Source organism: Odocoileus virginianus, chromosome 10 (genome assembly GCF_023699985.2).
Source record: "Odocoileus virginianus isolate 20LAN1187 ecotype Illinois chromosome 10, Ovbor_1.2, whole genome shotgun sequence".
NCBI classification, from domain to species: Eukaryota; Metazoa; Chordata; class Mammalia; order Artiodactyla; family Cervidae; genus Odocoileus; species Odocoileus virginianus.
In genome coordinates, this window is record NC_069683.1 from 41,285,832 (window position 1) to 41,301,729 (window position 15,898).

At 51.1% G+C, this 15,898-nt stretch overlaps 1 protein-coding gene across 1 annotated transcript in view; it reads left to right on the forward strand.

Moving 5' to 3' along the window:
• The window catches only part of OTOG (otogelin), an 84,465-nt gene that overhangs the window by 7,818 nt on the left and 60,749 nt on the right, over positions 1–15,898 (forward strand). The window contains exons 7-22 of the mRNA XM_020904767.2: positions 156–274; positions 1,738–1,943; positions 2,733–2,863; positions 3,128–3,234; positions 3,647–3,756; positions 4,148–4,276; positions 5,130–5,238; positions 5,508–5,554; positions 6,010–6,155; positions 8,558–8,690; positions 10,225–10,402; positions 12,101–12,225; positions 13,149–13,361; positions 13,958–14,150; positions 15,455–15,529; positions 15,771–15,814. Of these exons, the coding sequence (XP_020760426.2) occupies positions 156–274; positions 1,738–1,943; positions 2,733–2,863; positions 3,128–3,234; positions 3,647–3,756; positions 4,148–4,276; positions 5,130–5,238; positions 5,508–5,554; positions 6,010–6,155; positions 8,558–8,690; positions 10,225–10,402; positions 12,101–12,225; positions 13,149–13,361; positions 13,958–14,150; positions 15,455–15,529; positions 15,771–15,814 (2,065 nt within the window). The remainder of the gene's footprint in view (positions 1–155; positions 275–1,737; positions 1,944–2,732; positions 2,864–3,127; positions 3,235–3,646; positions 3,757–4,147; positions 4,277–5,129; positions 5,239–5,507; positions 5,555–6,009; positions 6,156–8,557; positions 8,691–10,224; positions 10,403–12,100; positions 12,226–13,148; positions 13,362–13,957; positions 14,151–15,454; positions 15,530–15,770; positions 15,815–15,898) is intronic.

A 15,898-nucleotide genomic window follows, 5' to 3' on the forward strand; every position in this document is an offset into this window, starting at 1 on the left:
GAGATGACAGAGGAAAGGGGCTTGGCATGCAGCGGGAGGCAATCCACCATCAGTGGGAGCTCAACAGGGTGCCTCTGGGCCCGTAGCCGAAGCTGAGGACTAGGTGAGTGGCAGGAGCTTGCACACTGGCCTCTGAAATGCCCCTCTTCCCCCAGGTGCACAACGACCCACAGTGTGGCTCCTTCCCCTACACCTGCTCCAGGTCTGTCAGCCTCTTCTTTGCGGGTGAGCAGGAGATCCATCTGGCCAAGGAGGTCACCCGTGGAGGCGTGAGGTAACGCTAACACCTTCTGCCCTGAGCTCCCCTACTCCTTGGCATGGGTGGTGGGAGATGGCTGAGCATCTGCCCTTCTCAAGTTGTTTTCTGGGGGCAAACAGAATCTCCACCACTATGGCAGAAACATACTGGCAGGTCAGCTGAATTTCTAGTCAGCTGGGCTTACAGAAAGATGAGTCCCTCATGATTTTCTGGAACTCTCAGGCCCTGTGGGTTTCCAGACAATGGATTTGCGGGCAATGAGTGAAGTTTCCCAGATAGCTGTATAGGCATGATTAACAGGTTTTTGTTTTCAAAAGTTGAAGGAAATCTTCCTGAATGTATCCTGCATAGTTCAAGCCTCATCAGAGCAGACTTTGGGCACACTTTCACCCTTTTCTGATGGCATGGAGTCATTTGAATGTCACTTACCTTGTTGGGACCTCAAGGATGACTGAGGAACTATTTAAGGGGTGAAGTCCCAGCTTCCTACATCAAAAGGCCCCAGACTGCGGTCCTTTTGGAAATCTTTCTTGCATCTCTTCTTCACTGGCCTCTCCTTCTTTGGCTGTACACTGCCGCTTCATCTTGCCGTCAGGGGGACCCTCCTGCACTGACCCTTCTCCCCTTTCTCATTTCCTGCTTCAGACCTGGAAACAGGGTTACCAAGCTTTCTGGTGCTAAGTGTAGAATTGAAGATCCAAAGTGTTTCCCTGTGAATGACCTTGGTAGATGGCTCTTTTGGTTCCAGCTTTGACTGGTTAAACACTCCTTTTGCTTTCCTCCTGATTTTCAGCTGTGTTAATGTTGCCAAATTCCAGATCGGCTAAGAGAGTCTGTGCCAGTAAAACGGAAGGATATCAAGACTGCCGGAGCCCTGAACCCTTTCCTTTATGTCCTGTTTGTCTTCTCTCTTGGCCTTTCCTTCTTCTCTTCCAACTCCTTTCTTGCTTCCCACCAAAAATATAAGCAAAGTGGATGTCTGTTTATACCGAAACTCCTGTCTAGGGAAAGGAACTGGCAATTTCAGTCACTCTAAGATTTATTCCTGCCAGGGAAATCGCAATTTTATTTTTTAAGTATTATTTTCTGCTTAACTAACTGCCCTTTATTTATTGAAACACCATCAATAAAATATATGTCAATAATTTTTGTATAAAAAGTCACTACTATTAATGCTCAAAATCCCATGATTGTCCTCACTGTGATTCCAGATAGTGAGGGAAATTGTAGTTTTGAAAAGCAATTTTAAAACTCTGAAAACCAAAGAACCCCTTTCTAATTGTGGACTTCCAAGCACCCAAGAAGTCAGGGGGAAGGAAAATAGAGACCTTAGACCCTGTGGTGTCAGTGGCCAGGGGGTGAGGCTGATCCTCTGCACACGGTGGGTCCTAGGGGTAGAGGATGGCAGTCCTCTGGTGAAGGGCCTGGGCTGGCGGAGGTGGTGTGGATGCCCTGAAGCTCCGGGCTGTATCCTGCAGGGTCCAGCTGCCTCACGTGATGGGGAACTTGCGTCTACAGCAGCTTGCTGGCTATGTCCTTGTGCGACATCAGTCGGCCTTCACACTTGCCTGGGATGGTACCTCAGCTGTCTACATTAAAATGAGTCCAGAGTTCCTAGGCTGGACCCATGGGCTGTGTGGGAACAACAATGCCGACCCCCAGGATGACCTGGTGACCAGCTATGGTGAGGCGCAGGCCAGGTGGCCTCCAAAGGGGTTTTTGTTGGGGTGGGGGATAGGTTGGGCTGGGAGGAGTGGAAAGGGACTTGGCACAGATTCCTGGGGTCATGGTATGAAGACCTGGTGGGAGGTCAGAGGCCTCTTCTAAGTGTTTTAACCACTCTGGACCTCAGTTTCCTCATTTGTAAAATAGCTGTAATGAGGATTTCTACTTAGGTTGTGTGAGGATCTAATGGACACTTTGCCAGGTGGCACTGGCCCTGCAAGGTGTCTGGGGGATGGAGGGGTTGAGGGGACTGCAGGCTGCAGGGGCCGAGGGAGCCAGGGAGAGAAAGGCTCCAGCTGGAGAGGCAGGAAGTTAAAGTGAAGAGTTTAGACCAAATCATAGCGACTCCAGCAAGAGAGGAAGTGACACCTCTGAGTAGTCATAACACACTGAACACTTTACCCGTAGCATCTCATATCGTCCTGGCAATAACTTCACAAGGGGACGATTTGCCCTATTCACACACGGGACCCTCTTGCTCAGAGAGGTATGGGAGCTTGTTCAGACTCACACGTTTGTTCCCTGTCGATGGCACGGTGTTGCTTTTCTGAGTTTAGAGCAGCAGGGAGCCGCTCCAGGGAACCTTGAGGGTCTTGAGCATTCTTGACTACTCTTAACAAACAACTCTTTCAGGAGAATGGCTCTGTAGGGAAATGCAAACTGGGATGGTAGCTCAGGTTTTCAACGCCTTGCCTTTCTCTTGGCTTCTCTGGCTCCACCTGCCTCCCCTGTTTGTTCTGCCCTACAGGGAAGCTGACAGATGATGTGGCGGAGTTCGTGCACAGCTGGCAGGGGCAGGCCCCCAACCAGCCTCCAGGGCCCACGACCTCCTCCCTGCCCCGCCCTCCATGCCTGCAGCAGAGCCCAGGAACCATGCAGGTGTGGCTCCTGGATCGACCCCCCCACTCCGGCCCCCTACCCCCACCCTAGTATCTGGCTTAGGTTGGTTTCCTGTCTACTTCTTGGAAAGTCATTGACTGCAGGCGACCAAGTTTGTTGGTGTCCACACCCCTTCCGTCTCCTCTCCACCCTCCTCTTTCTCTCCCTTGGGCCCATATTGGAGTGCTGTGTGGGACTGGTGAAGTCAGAGGGTTGTGTGTGGCCCTGCCAGCCTCCAGCTCTGGCTCCTGGCCTGCATCCCAGGGTGTGTATGACCGCTGTGAGGCGCTGCTGCGACCCCCCTTTGACACCTGCCATGCCTATGTCAGCCCTCTGCCCTTCATGGCCAGCTGTACCAGCGATCTCTGCCAGTGAGTGGGGACCCAGGAGTGAGGGTGGTACTGGGCTGTGGGGAGACCTCTCCCAGTAGTAGGTGGGGGCTAAGCACATGGGCCACTGAGCTTGATGATCCCAGGCAGATATGCTTCCCAAAGTTCTGAAATGCTTACGTACCTGCATGGGTGGGACAGACTGTCCTCATTCAATCGAGGCCCAGAAATGGGGCCTGACTGCCCCCCACCAAGGTCTCATCAGTCAGGGGCAGTGCTGAGACTCAAGCTCAGATTTTCCTACTTCCAGTCTAGGGTCTGTATACCTAGCTGCTTGCCCTGGCTCCCTTTCCCAGCTCCGGTGGGGAGGGGTACCTTGAGCCCTGGCAGACTCTATCTGGTGCTGGGGGGCTGGCGGCAGGGTGAATCTTATATCCTTGGCTTCTCTGCACAGATCAGCAGGTGATGAAGCCACCTGGTGCCGGGCACTGGCAGAGTATGCCCGGGCATGTGCCCAGGCAGGTCGGCCGCTGCAGGGGTGGAGGAACCAGCTACAGTCATGCAGTAGGTGCAGCCTGGTTGTGGGCAGGGAGGGATTTAGACAAGCTCTGTCCTGGAGCTGTGGGTAGCATTCCCAGGCCTTAGGTCAATGTCCTGTCCTGCTGAGAACCACAGTGATCAACAGTGTTAAGCCCTAAGGTTCCATCCCCATGAGACAGATGGGAAAACTGAGGCTCAGAGAGGGAGGGACTGGCCTGGGGCCACCGAGTACGATGAAGGTGGCTCTCAGGGTCTTCCAGGTTCTCACTCATTTCCTGATCACCTGGTGCTCCCACTGGGACTAAGAAAGCCCTCCTACCCCCACCCTAGGGCTTGGGTAGGCCCTGGTTGGGTCCTGGCAAGGCTGGGGCCAGAAGGGAGCGGGCAGGCCATACCATACTGCCTTCCTTCCAAGTGGTGCTCTGCAAGGAGAAGGCCTTTGTCTACAACGAGTGCATCGCCTGCTGCCCGGCCTCCTGCCAGCCACGGGCATCCTGTGTGGACAGTGAGATAGCTTGTGTGGACGGCTGCTACTGCCCTGATGGTATGCTAGTGGTTCAATGGGTGCCTGGCAGCATTTCTCTGGCCTGGCATAGATGGACGTGAAGCCAGGGGTCAGAGTATGTCTGTTTGTAGAATGAAGGAAAGAAGGAACAAACAATACATGAATGAGTGAATGAATGGCTTAAGGGAGGTAAGGTTAGGGGCAGAGTCATAGCTCTTGAAGATTCATCAGGATATTTAATTTCATTGAGACTGAGCTTTTTAAGGTGTGTAGATGGGGACAAGTTATTCAGTCATTCATTTATCCGTTTATCACACATGTATTTGTTTAAACTTTCATCCATGTACTGTTTTTCATGGTGTATAAATCTGCAGCACATCTAATGGTGCAGAGCTTGCTTGGTGAGGATGGGATAAAAAATATACAGTTGTTGACTTTAGGAATCTGAGTCTGGTTGCAGTGATGATATTTACACATATAACACCAGTCTGAGGCATAATATGGTGAGGAGCAGCTCAGGAGTTCAGACAAGAAAAGATATAGGAATTCATTTGTGGGGAGAGATTATCAGGGAAGGCTTCCTGGAGGAGGTGGCCCCTTAGCTGGTTCTAGATACAGTGACAGGCTTCTGAGAGACGGAGAAGAGAAGCTAGTCAGCATGCACTTTGTGTGGGGTGAGTCGTTCTCAGAGCAAAGGTCTGGAGGTGGGATTACTTGCTCAAAGGGGATTCAGATCTGGCCTGAGCCATGCATTTATACAGGAGAGTTTGAAAGCGAGCTGGGTGGTGAAAGAGTGTGGATGAGGTGATCTTTATCACAGGCCCTGGAGAGCCATGAAAGGTTTGTGAACAGGAGTGGAGGTGAGTTAAGTGGGCCTTTGCTGTCACCCTAGGGCTGATCTTCGAGGATGGGGGCTGTGTGGCACCGGCTGAGTGTCCCTGTGAGTTCCATGGGACCCTGTACCCAACTGGCTCTGTGGTGAAAGAAGACTGCAATTCCTGGTCCGTGTCCACTGCTGGGGAGGGGGAGCTGTGACTTCTGGGGCTTTCTATCAGGGCTACCCCTCCACAGTCTAGGAGCCTGACCACATAGGGCACGCACTCAGCACCTCTGAGTCACAGATCTCATCAGATCCACTGTGTGGGTGGAATCTCCACCACCCATTTTAGAGCTGGGAAGACTGAGGGCTGGGAAGGAGCTCTGCAACCCTCTAGCATCCATCCTAGCCCTGGAGGGGTGAGTCCCTATCCGCTTGGTCTCTGTGTTTCAGCACATGCACTGCGGGCAAGTGGGTGTGCAGCACGTCCGTCTGCCCAGGTACGTCTGGCCCCACTTGGGCTCCACCCCTTCTCTCAGCCCCGCAGCTTTTAGGGCCGGGGAGCTCAGAGAGCCAGGCCTGCTGCTGGGGTGTGGCGCGCACTCAGTCCCATTGGCTCCGCCTGCCCCTCTTTGTGTTCTCAGAGCTGCTCAGGCTGATGAAGGGTTTTGTTCTGCCCCGGCAGGGAGGGTTTTTCATGGGATCCCTCCTAAGTGTAGGGGGTTGGACCGAGACTGGCCTCCATGCTCAGGGCCTGGTCTCCGGTGAGAGGAGGGGAGAGCTGCGTCTCCCTTTAGACAGACGTGGGGGGCTTCTCCCCAGTAACCAGGGCTCTCAAAGGGAGGGCCAGGGTGCCAGGCACAGGATGACGTCTCCTCTGGGTGCTCAGAGCCGGAGGGCAGAGCCACACCCTGTGGGGCAGCCCCCAGGTCAGCTGCCTCTCTCTGCCCCTCAGCTGAGTGTTCAGTGACTGGTGACATCCACTTCACGACCTTCGACGGCCGCCGCTACACGTTCCCCGCCACGTGTCAGTACATCCTGGCCAAGAGCCGCTCCTCGGGCACCTTCACAGTGACTCTGCAGAACGCCCCATGTGGCCTGGTAAGGGCTGGGACCCCAGGCTCCAGCCAGCTCGCTACCCCTGACTGCTGCCCCCTAGAGAGGCTGGGGGTTTAGGGCAAGGCCTCAGGTCCCTCCACACCCACTCACCCTGCAGTCTGTTGTTTCTGGGCAGAGCCAGGGGACAGCAGACTGGGTTCTGGCTCCAGAACATCTGTTGGCCGACTCACTTCCCTGTCCTGGCTATCACTGTTTTTTTTTTTTAATTTATTGAAATACACTTGATTTACAATGTTGTGTTAATTTCCGCTGTACAGCAAAGTGAGTCATTTTCTGGTTTTGTTTTTTAAATTTTACTGGAGTCTCATTGATATACAATGTTATGATAAGTTCAGGGGTACAGCATAGTGATCCAGTTATACATATACATATATTCATTCTTTTTCAGATTCCTTTCCTATATAGGTTATTCCAGATTACTGAGTTCCCTGTGCTGCACAGTAGGTCCTTGTTGGTTATTTTATATGCAATAGTGTATGTATATTAATCCCAAGCTCCTAATATATCCCTCCTTCCAGACTACATTTCCTCTTGGCTAAGCATAAGCTTGTTTTCAAAATCTGTTTCTGTTTTGTAATTAAGTTCATTTATATAATTTTCTAAAAATTAGATTCCACATATGAGTGATATCATATTTGTCTTTCACTGTATGACTTACTTCACTTAGAATAATAATCTCTAGGTCCATCCAGTGTTGCTGCAACTTGCATTTCATTCTTTTTTATGACTGAGTAATATTTCTTGTATGTATGTATCACATCTTCTTTATCCATTCCTCGGTCAGTGGACATTTAGATTGCTTCCATGTCCTGGCTACTGTAAACAGTGCTGTAATGAATATTGACAGGCTTGTATCTTTTCAAATTATGGTTTTCTCCAGAGATATGCCCAAGAGTGGGATTGCTGGATCATATGGTAGTTCTATTTTTAGTTTTTGTAAGGAACCTTCATACTATTCTCCATTGTGGTTGTATCAATTTACATTCCCACTAACAGTGTAGGAAGGCTCCCTTTTCTCACACCCTCTCCAGCATTTACTGTTTGTAGACTTAAAACATTTTCTTTTTCAATTTATGTTTGGCTGTGCTGGGTCTTCGTTGCTGCATGCACGGGCTTTTTCTCCAGTTGTGGCTAGCAGGGGCTACTCTCTAGTTGTGGTGCATGGGCTTCTCATTGCAGTGTCTTCTCTTGTTGCTGTGCACAGGCTCTAGGACATATGGGCTTCAATAGTTGCTGGTCCCAGGCTCTAGAGCACAGGCGCAATAGTTGTGGGGCATGGGCTCAGTTGCTCTGCGCATGTATCTCCTGCATTGACAGGAGGATTCTTTACCACTGAGCCACCGGGGAAGCCCTATAATAATATTGTATCGAAAGTATTACTACATGTTATATTATTGTTGTGATTATTTTTACATTATTATTATTATCATTCCCCAGGATATCCCTTCCTATCTCTGCAGGCTAAGTCTCGTTAGCACCCTACACCTGTTTTCATCACTGATCACAATAATTAACCAACTTTGTAATCCCTTCTTTAAAATCTGTATCCCTCATGAGTATGTATTCTTCATGAGGTCAGGGACTATATCTATCACTTTCGTCATGTATGACTGTGTGGAAGGGAATTATAAATGGACCCAATATGTACTATCCATTTCAAGGATGAGACCCTGAGGCCCAGAGAATATTAGCTCATTTCCTGCCTGCTTATGAGTGGAACTTGATATTCCACAGGGTGTGACACATGAAAAGAGCTACACAAACACCAGTTAAAGGATGAAATTAAAGTCCTGGGTTGCAGTCAAGTGGGGAGGCCAGTGTTTCAGAGACTGGACTCTGAGCCATCTGGGGCCCAACTCTGCTCTGTGTCATGGCTGAGGGTTGACTACCATTTTTATTTGTATTATCCTAGTTCTGCCACTAACCTTCTCCAGCCTGGGCCTCTGCCTTCTCATTCCCCAGATCAGAGCATTTGGTTAGAGGACCCCTAATGTCCCTTGTGGAGAAGGCAATGGCACCCCACTCCAGTGCTCTTGCCTGGAAAATCCCATGGATGCAGGATCCTGGTAGGCTGCAGTCCATGGTGTTGCGAAGAGTCAGACATGACTGCGCAACTTCACTTTCACTTTTCACTTTTATGCATTGGAGAAGGAAATGGCAACCCACTCCAGTGTTCTTGCCTGGAGAATCCCAGGGATGGGGTCGCACAGAGTTGGACACGACTGAAGTGACTTAGCAGCAGCAATGTCCCTTGGGTCTCTGACACCGTGAGGAGCCTGCCTTTGGCCTCAAACCGTGCTGAAATTCCTGCCTTTGGAGGGTTCTGTTGGGATCAGCAGGCAAGACAGACTAATCCTTCCCATTTGGCCTTCCTCTCTCACTAGAACCAGGATGGAGTCTGTGTCCAGTCAGTGTCAGTGATTCTGCATCAGGACCCTCGGAGGCAGGTGACCTTGACCCAAGCAGGGGATGTTCTTCTGTTTGACCAGTACAAGGTCACCCCACCCTACACAGACGGTATGGCCCTGGTGGACAAGAGCTAGCTGAAAGTTAGCAGCCCAGGCTCTCTGGCAAAAGCACTGATACATGGGCAAGAGCTCACATTCTGGTACTGGGTGAATCAGGCCAGGGGACACCTTGGTCCCAGGAACATGGACTCTGGACTTGTAGAATTGTCTCTGCCCCCACTGCAGTGGGTTTCATGGCAGTATGACGGCTTCTCCTAACTTAAGGATATTAATGGAGCTGCCTTCCATCTCCACTCTATTATTATCCTTTCTGATTTCACAAGGGATTTGTTATAGCTTGTAGGAAGCACAAAATCTAACAAAAATGGCAGAACAATTAAGAAATAAAATAGCATCAAAAAATTTAAAAGAAAAAATAAAGAATAAGGGCTCAAGCCTGAGAAGAGTGAAGATGCAAGGGGTATAAAGGGGTTAAAAAAAAAAGCAAGTCACAAAAGGTGTAAAATTCACTACAACTAAATCTAAAATTTTAAATTGCTACAATTGAATCTGAAATCATATTTTCACCTTCCTGGTGGCCACTATGAAAAAACAAAAACCAAAAACGGGTAGTTACAGGAGGCTGAAACTGTTCTTCTTCAGGCTGGCCTTGTTTATCAAGCAATTCAGATCAATATTAATCTCTACAACTGGGAAAGGGCTCTTGAATTGGCTGTAAAATACAAAACACATGTTGACACAGTTCTTGCTTACCGTCAAAAATTTTTGGAGACATTTGGTAAATAGGAAACTAATAAATGATACCTGCAGTATGCAGAAGGTCTCCAATTAGACTGGGAGAAAATCAAAGCCAAAATTGAGATGGAAATTACTAAAGAGCGAGAGCGGTCATCTGGCAGCCAGCCCAACAAGAGTACTGGTCTAAAGCACTAAATGTCATGATTACCTTTAAGAAGTCTTACCTTTTGAAACTGATTCTGATTAATCAAGGATAAGCATGTTTTCATTGCTAAAGAAAAAGGCAGAATCTCCAAGTATAAGCACTTGCTGTGTATCTAATACCAAAAGTACATTCAGAAAGACTGAGCACAAAATAATTGATGTAATTTCATCTTATATCTTTTTAGTCCAATAATTAACAAATATTCCTATATACTTATGATACATCCATGTCGTATTGCTTACATCCCAGTTTTCTGTCCATTATTTTATCCCTGAATCTTCAGTATGAACAAATATTAATGCTAATAACAAAACACTGGACTAAAAAAAGTCTCTTTTGCTAGAGAAGAAAACATACCAATTCCTTAGGGAGGCAAGCCTTTACTTGGCACTGAATGCTACAAGAAATTTCTCATCTGGGGCTGCTACGGTAGCTTATCCCTGGGTCCTGATTTCATCATTGACCAGGATTTCTTCAGGGCTCCCCAAACCAACCCAGAGCTTCACTTCTTTATGGCAGAGCTTTACTGTGTGTGAAGACTGGGCTGGGTATGGGGCGAGCATGGGCTATGTGGGTGATGGCGGTGGATGGGGTGATCTTGTCCCACCTTCCTATATCCCCTTCTCCGTTCTGTGCGTAGACGCCTTTGAGATCCGGAGGCTGTCCTCCGTGTTCCTGCGCGTGAGGACCAACGTGGGTGTGCGGGTGCTCTACGACCGCGAAGGACTGCGGCTGTACCTGCAGGTGGACCAGCGATGGGTGGAGGACACCGTGGGCCTCTGCGGCACCTTCAACGGCAATACGCAGGACGATTTCCTGTATGTGCCCGGCTCTGGAACCGGAAGGAGAGGGGAAGGCAGGGCCCTTAAGACTATATGCACCTGGACACTCTCTAATAACATTTCTCCAGAACCCCCATGGGTTCTCACCGTGCAAAAGGTGCATCACTGGTTGTTTATTCCTTGACATTTAAATTTTAAATATGTTTCTTTAGGGCTTGCCTGGTAGCTCAGCTGGTAAAGAATCCACCTGCAATGCAGGAGACTCTGATTCGATTCCTGGGTCCGGAAGATCCTCTGGAGAAGGGATAGGCTACCCCCTCCAGTATTCTTGGGCTTCCCTGGAGGCGCAGTCGGTTAAGAATCTGCCTGCAATGCAGGACACCTGGGTTTGATCCCTGGGTTGGGAAGATCCCCAGAGAAGGGCATGGCAACCCACTCCAGTATTCTTGCCTGGAGAATTCCCATGGACAGAGAAGCCTGCGGGGCTGCAGTCCATGGTGTTGCAAAGAGCCAGACAGGACTGAGTGATTAAGCACAGCATGTGTTTCTTTAAGGCAGGAGTTCATAGTCTTTCTTGTGCCAAAGAGTCATCCCGAGAGCATGTTAAAATGCTGACTCCTGGGCATGGACAGTTTGGGAACTTGGGAGGGGACAGAAGTCAGACTTTCCAGAAAGGAAAACAAATGATTGATCTTGATGGCTGGAGGTTCTGGTCAGTCCTTCGAGTTACACACATTGGGTGATGTAGATAGAAACGTGAGAGGCTTTCTTCAGCCAGAAATGAAAATTTGTTTGGAAAATGAAGAATACAAAAAACTTGAGAGTTTTTCCATGCAGGTACATTTTAAAATGTAACATCCTACTCTGCCTTGCCTGGTGGACAGCTCCTTGCCTGGTGTCAGGGCACCTGGTCAGAAAGAGGGGAGCAGACCTTGTTTATTTAGTGTGTGTGCTGCTTGCCATACTCCTAGCCATGAATCCTGGGTGGAAATAGTGCTCTGTGTAACTTGTGTTTTCACTGTTCTGGAGCAGGAATGTGCATGTGGTGGGCGCCAGGCGGAATTTGCCCCTCATGGACCTATGACCTCTGGCCATTGTACCATCTACACCCAGTTCAGTAACCCTTGGAGACTGATGATATCTAGGAAACTTGAGTATCTCCCACCCTTTGTTGCCCCTCATGTGACTATTTCCCACCTGGAGAGAGAAGGAGGGAAAAGGAGTTTGGGGGAACTGTCCATGGAAGAGGGTGAAGGAAGTCCTTACTTGGTGAAGTTTGGTTCATGGTGTCCCTGTTTATCTCTTTCTGACATGAAGACCCAAGGGTGCATAGGGAGTGTGAGCTAGTGTATGGCCCCAAGCCCGTATGGAGCCTGTTAAATGTGATATGTAAATGTATGCATGCGCATTTGTAATAGTATGTGTTTGAATGTGTCTGCATAGATCTCCTTTTTGTTTGCATGTCTGTATATATTTGTGCTGTGTGTGTGTGTGTGTGTGTGCGCGCGCACACAGGTGGTATATGTGGACCTATGCCTTTTAGGTATTTGCGAGGATATGTATGCATCTGAATATGGGTGCTCATGCTTTATGTTTGCCTGTGTGTGTGTGTGTGTGTGTGTGTGTGCACATGCATGTGTGCATGAGCAGCTGGATGCTCCCCTGGGTGTATGCTCTGTGTTCACTTGGGTGCACATGGGCCACTGTGTGAATGTGGCTCTACCATGGCTGCAGGTCCCCAGTGGGTGTGCCTGAGAGCACTCCACAACTCTTTGGCAATTCTTGGAAAACTCTGTCCGCCTGCTCCCCGCTGGTCTCTGGCTCCCCGCTGGACCCCTGCGATGTGCACCTGCAAGCCGGTGAGGTGTTTGGTGGGGGGGAGGTGGTGGGTAGAGTTGGTTTGAGAGAGGTGTGATGGGAACCTGGGCATGAGGATGTTGACCACGTTGGGTAGGAGTGATCAGAAAGGAGGAGCTGTGGGGAGGGGACAGGCCTTCCCTTCTGGTGAGGATAGGGCAAACTGAGGATCAGAAGCAAACTTCACGTTCTACCCCTGTCACCTACACGCATGTTTGTACGGGCTTCCCGCTCTCAGGGCAAAAGTGCAGGTCCTCACAGTGGCCCCGCCAGGCCCTGCACTCCCCTCCCATCCCCCGTATCTCACCTCCTCCGCGCACCCACCCTCCACCTAGCTCAGCAGCACTGGCCTCCTTGCTTTCTTCCGACCCAGCCTGGTCTGTCTCCTCTCCAGGTCTCTGCGCTTGCTGTTCCATTCTCCTGGAATGTTCTTTCCTCATAAACACACGCCTGACTCTCTCATCCTCTTCAAAGTTTTACTCTAACATCATCTTTCCACTGAGGCCTTCCGAACCACTGGGTTTAAAATCACAATTCCCCTCCTGCCCCCACCTTGCAATCCCCATTCTCCTTCCCAGCTTTCTCTCCTTAGATTCTTCACCTTAAATTTACTGTTTAAGTTGTTTAGGGATGGTCTCCCCAACCCAGAATGTCTGTTACATGAGAGCAGGGACTTTTGCATGTTTCCTGTTTTGTTCACTCCTGTGACTCCTTCCACATACGGATTCATGCCTGACATGAGGAATGCGTGTGAGCGCCTGCACATGCTCATGCACATATATACCGCACATATATACACATACACGCATGCGCACACACTCCGGTGTACAATCCCGCAGCTGTGGGGAGGGACAGAGGGAGAAGCTGGGGCCCAGAGCACTGGGCAAATCAGACGCCTGACCCTCGCCCATTTGTCCATCTCCAGCCTCCTTTGCCCTGCAGGCCTGCAGCGTGCTCACGGGGGAGCTGTTTGCGCCCTGCTCCGCGTACCTGAGCCCCGTGCCCTACTTCGAGCAGTGCCGCCGAGATGCCTGCCGTTGTGGGCAGCCCTGCCTGTGCGCCACACTGGCTCACTACGCCCACCTGTGCCAGCGCCACGGGCTCGCCGTTGACTTCCGTGCCCGCCTGCCAGGCTGCGGTGAGCGCCCCACGCCTGTGTGGCCCTGGGAGGGCGCTGGAGGAGCCGGAGCTCCAGATCTGAGTGTCCACCTGCCCCTGCCCCCCGACTGGCTGTGGGAGACCCCAGGGAGTGGGCTGGTGGCCAGCTGAAGAGAGGGCAGCCCCTGGTCAAGGCCCCTGAGACGCTGCTGGAGGGAGCACAGTTGATCTTCGCAACCCACGGAAGTGAGAGAGGCAGAGTGTGTGTGTGTGTGTATTTACACACCTGTGTGTGTGTGTCTATGTGTGAGTGATGGGGGGAGTGCAGGACTGTCAGGGGACGACCTCCACTCCCCCCGCAAAATCACTACCTAAGAGGAATGCCCTGCAGAGAGACGGAAATGCCGATGGTAGTGTCCAGGCGGACCTCGGGAGATGGGATCTACCTCTGTGGCTCTGCCGTGCTGGGGGAGTGGGAGGCAGAAACTGGGTTCGAATCCCAGCTGTGACCTTGGGCAAATGTCTTAACTCCTCTGGCTCTCGGGTCTCTTCTTTATGACGGTGACCCCACTCCACAAACTGTGGGTGTGCGAGGGAGGCACAGTCACACGCGCACGGTCACACTTCTCGCCACAGCGCTGTCCTGTGAGGCCACCAAGGAGTACAGCCCGTGTGTGGCTCTGTGTGGGCAGACCTGCCAGGACCTGGCCGGCCCCGAGGCCTGTGGGGTTGCTGGCGGCAGTGACCTCAGCGGGGACGAGTGTGTGGAAGGCTGTGCCTGCCCCCCAGACACCTATCTGGACACCCAGGCTGACCTCTGTGTCCCCAGGTGAGGAGGCTGGCTTGAGCTCTGTCAGGGGGTAGTGAAGCTGGGGTCTCCAGAGCACATGAAACTGGGTGCCCGCCTGGGCCTACTTCATCTCACAGTTGCAGGGCAGGCCTTGGGGGATAAGCTGGGCTTACTGGACGCCTTCCCCACTTCCTGCCCAGGCCTCTCTCCCCATCTCTGGCTCTTTGGTCCAGTCTGACTTTGCTACAAGACAGGACAACCCCACAGAGCTGAGGGGGTCTCTGCCCTCATCTCCGCCTTCCTTCCACACATCTTGATTGATCTGGTATGTTCCAGACATTTCTAGACAATTCAGCAACAAGCAAAACGAAATCCTGCCCTCAAAAGAGCTCACATTCTAGGTAGTGAGACAGATAAAATAAGCAAATAAACAAAAACTCAACGGATCTGTTGGTAACAAGAGCTACGATGCCAAATACGGCCGAGTGAGGCCAGGGAGTCCTGGGGAGGGAGGGGTTGCTCTTATGTCACATGAGGTGAGCATGGGAGGAAGGCCTTTCTGAGAAGTGGCATGTGAGTGGGGATTTGAGGAAGGAGTGCTCCCGGCGAAGGGGATTTGGGGAGCATCCTGAGACCTACTGTGGGCGTTCTCCGTGCGGCTGGAAGGCAGAGTGGAAGGGGCAGGTGGGAGGTGGTGACCCCACAAGATCTCAGGGTTGACTGGCAAGACCCCTGGTCCCCTCCAGGCCTGTTTTTTAAAAAATTTGTAAAATGGTATCACATTCAACTGAATGTGGGGGACATCAACATGAATGGTGGGGGACATATTTGATTTGCTCAGAGCCCTTTTGAGCTGGAGTCCTCACTTGAGATCCAGATGTGTGCCATGCCCCCACCCTTTGAGGTTGAGTGTTGTGAGCGAGGGGAGCCTGTGAGGGTTATGTGGGATGGAGGAGGAGGTAGGGAGGGAGAAGATGGAGAGGAACACTGGGGTTGGATGAGTTCAGACAACCCGTCCAGCCCTCAGCTGCTCTGCCCCAAGGCCTGCACTTGGCAGTAACCAGCTGTTTGAGGTATGGGAGGAGGAAACACGGTCTTTGCCCTCAAATGACCTACAAAGAGGAACCTGTGAAGAGGGTCGTGTAAGGATCCCCATTTTACGGATCCCCTGTAAGGAAGAGAAAGGGGGGCCTAGCCTGGTGTTCAAAATATTTTAACCACCCGTGCGTTATAGGCACTGAGCTATCAGAACAGATGCTGGGGGTGAATGCCCCTGGCTAACTGCAGGGCGGGCTCCCTGACTCCGGAGTCGGCTCACCTTTCTCCGCTCCCGGCTTTCATAGGAACCAGTGCTCCTGCCACTTCCAAGGAATGGATTATCCCCCTGGAGACAGCGACGTCCCGACTCTGGGCCACTGGTGAGCTTTCTAGACAGCAGTGTTATTATTCCTGTCTTTAAATGGAAGTTGCTGACTAAGGAATATGCAGCTGTGTGGAACTTTCCTTGAAGCGACACCCTCGCTCTCTGCACAGGGAGCCAGAGACAGCAGTGGGATGTCTGTCCGATCCCCGCAATGACCTGAGTGTGGTGACTCGGGGTCTCTGGGCCCTGCAGTGACTGGTGGGCTGATCCCAGTGCCTCTCTCTCTCTCTCTGCAGCCGCTGCAAAGATGGAGTCATGAGCTGTGATAGCGGAGCCCCGGGTAAGGGGGATTGGGAGGGTAGGGGCTCCATCATGGTGGTAGGATGGGGGAGAGGGGAAGGTTGGGAGCTAGAGGATAGGCCAG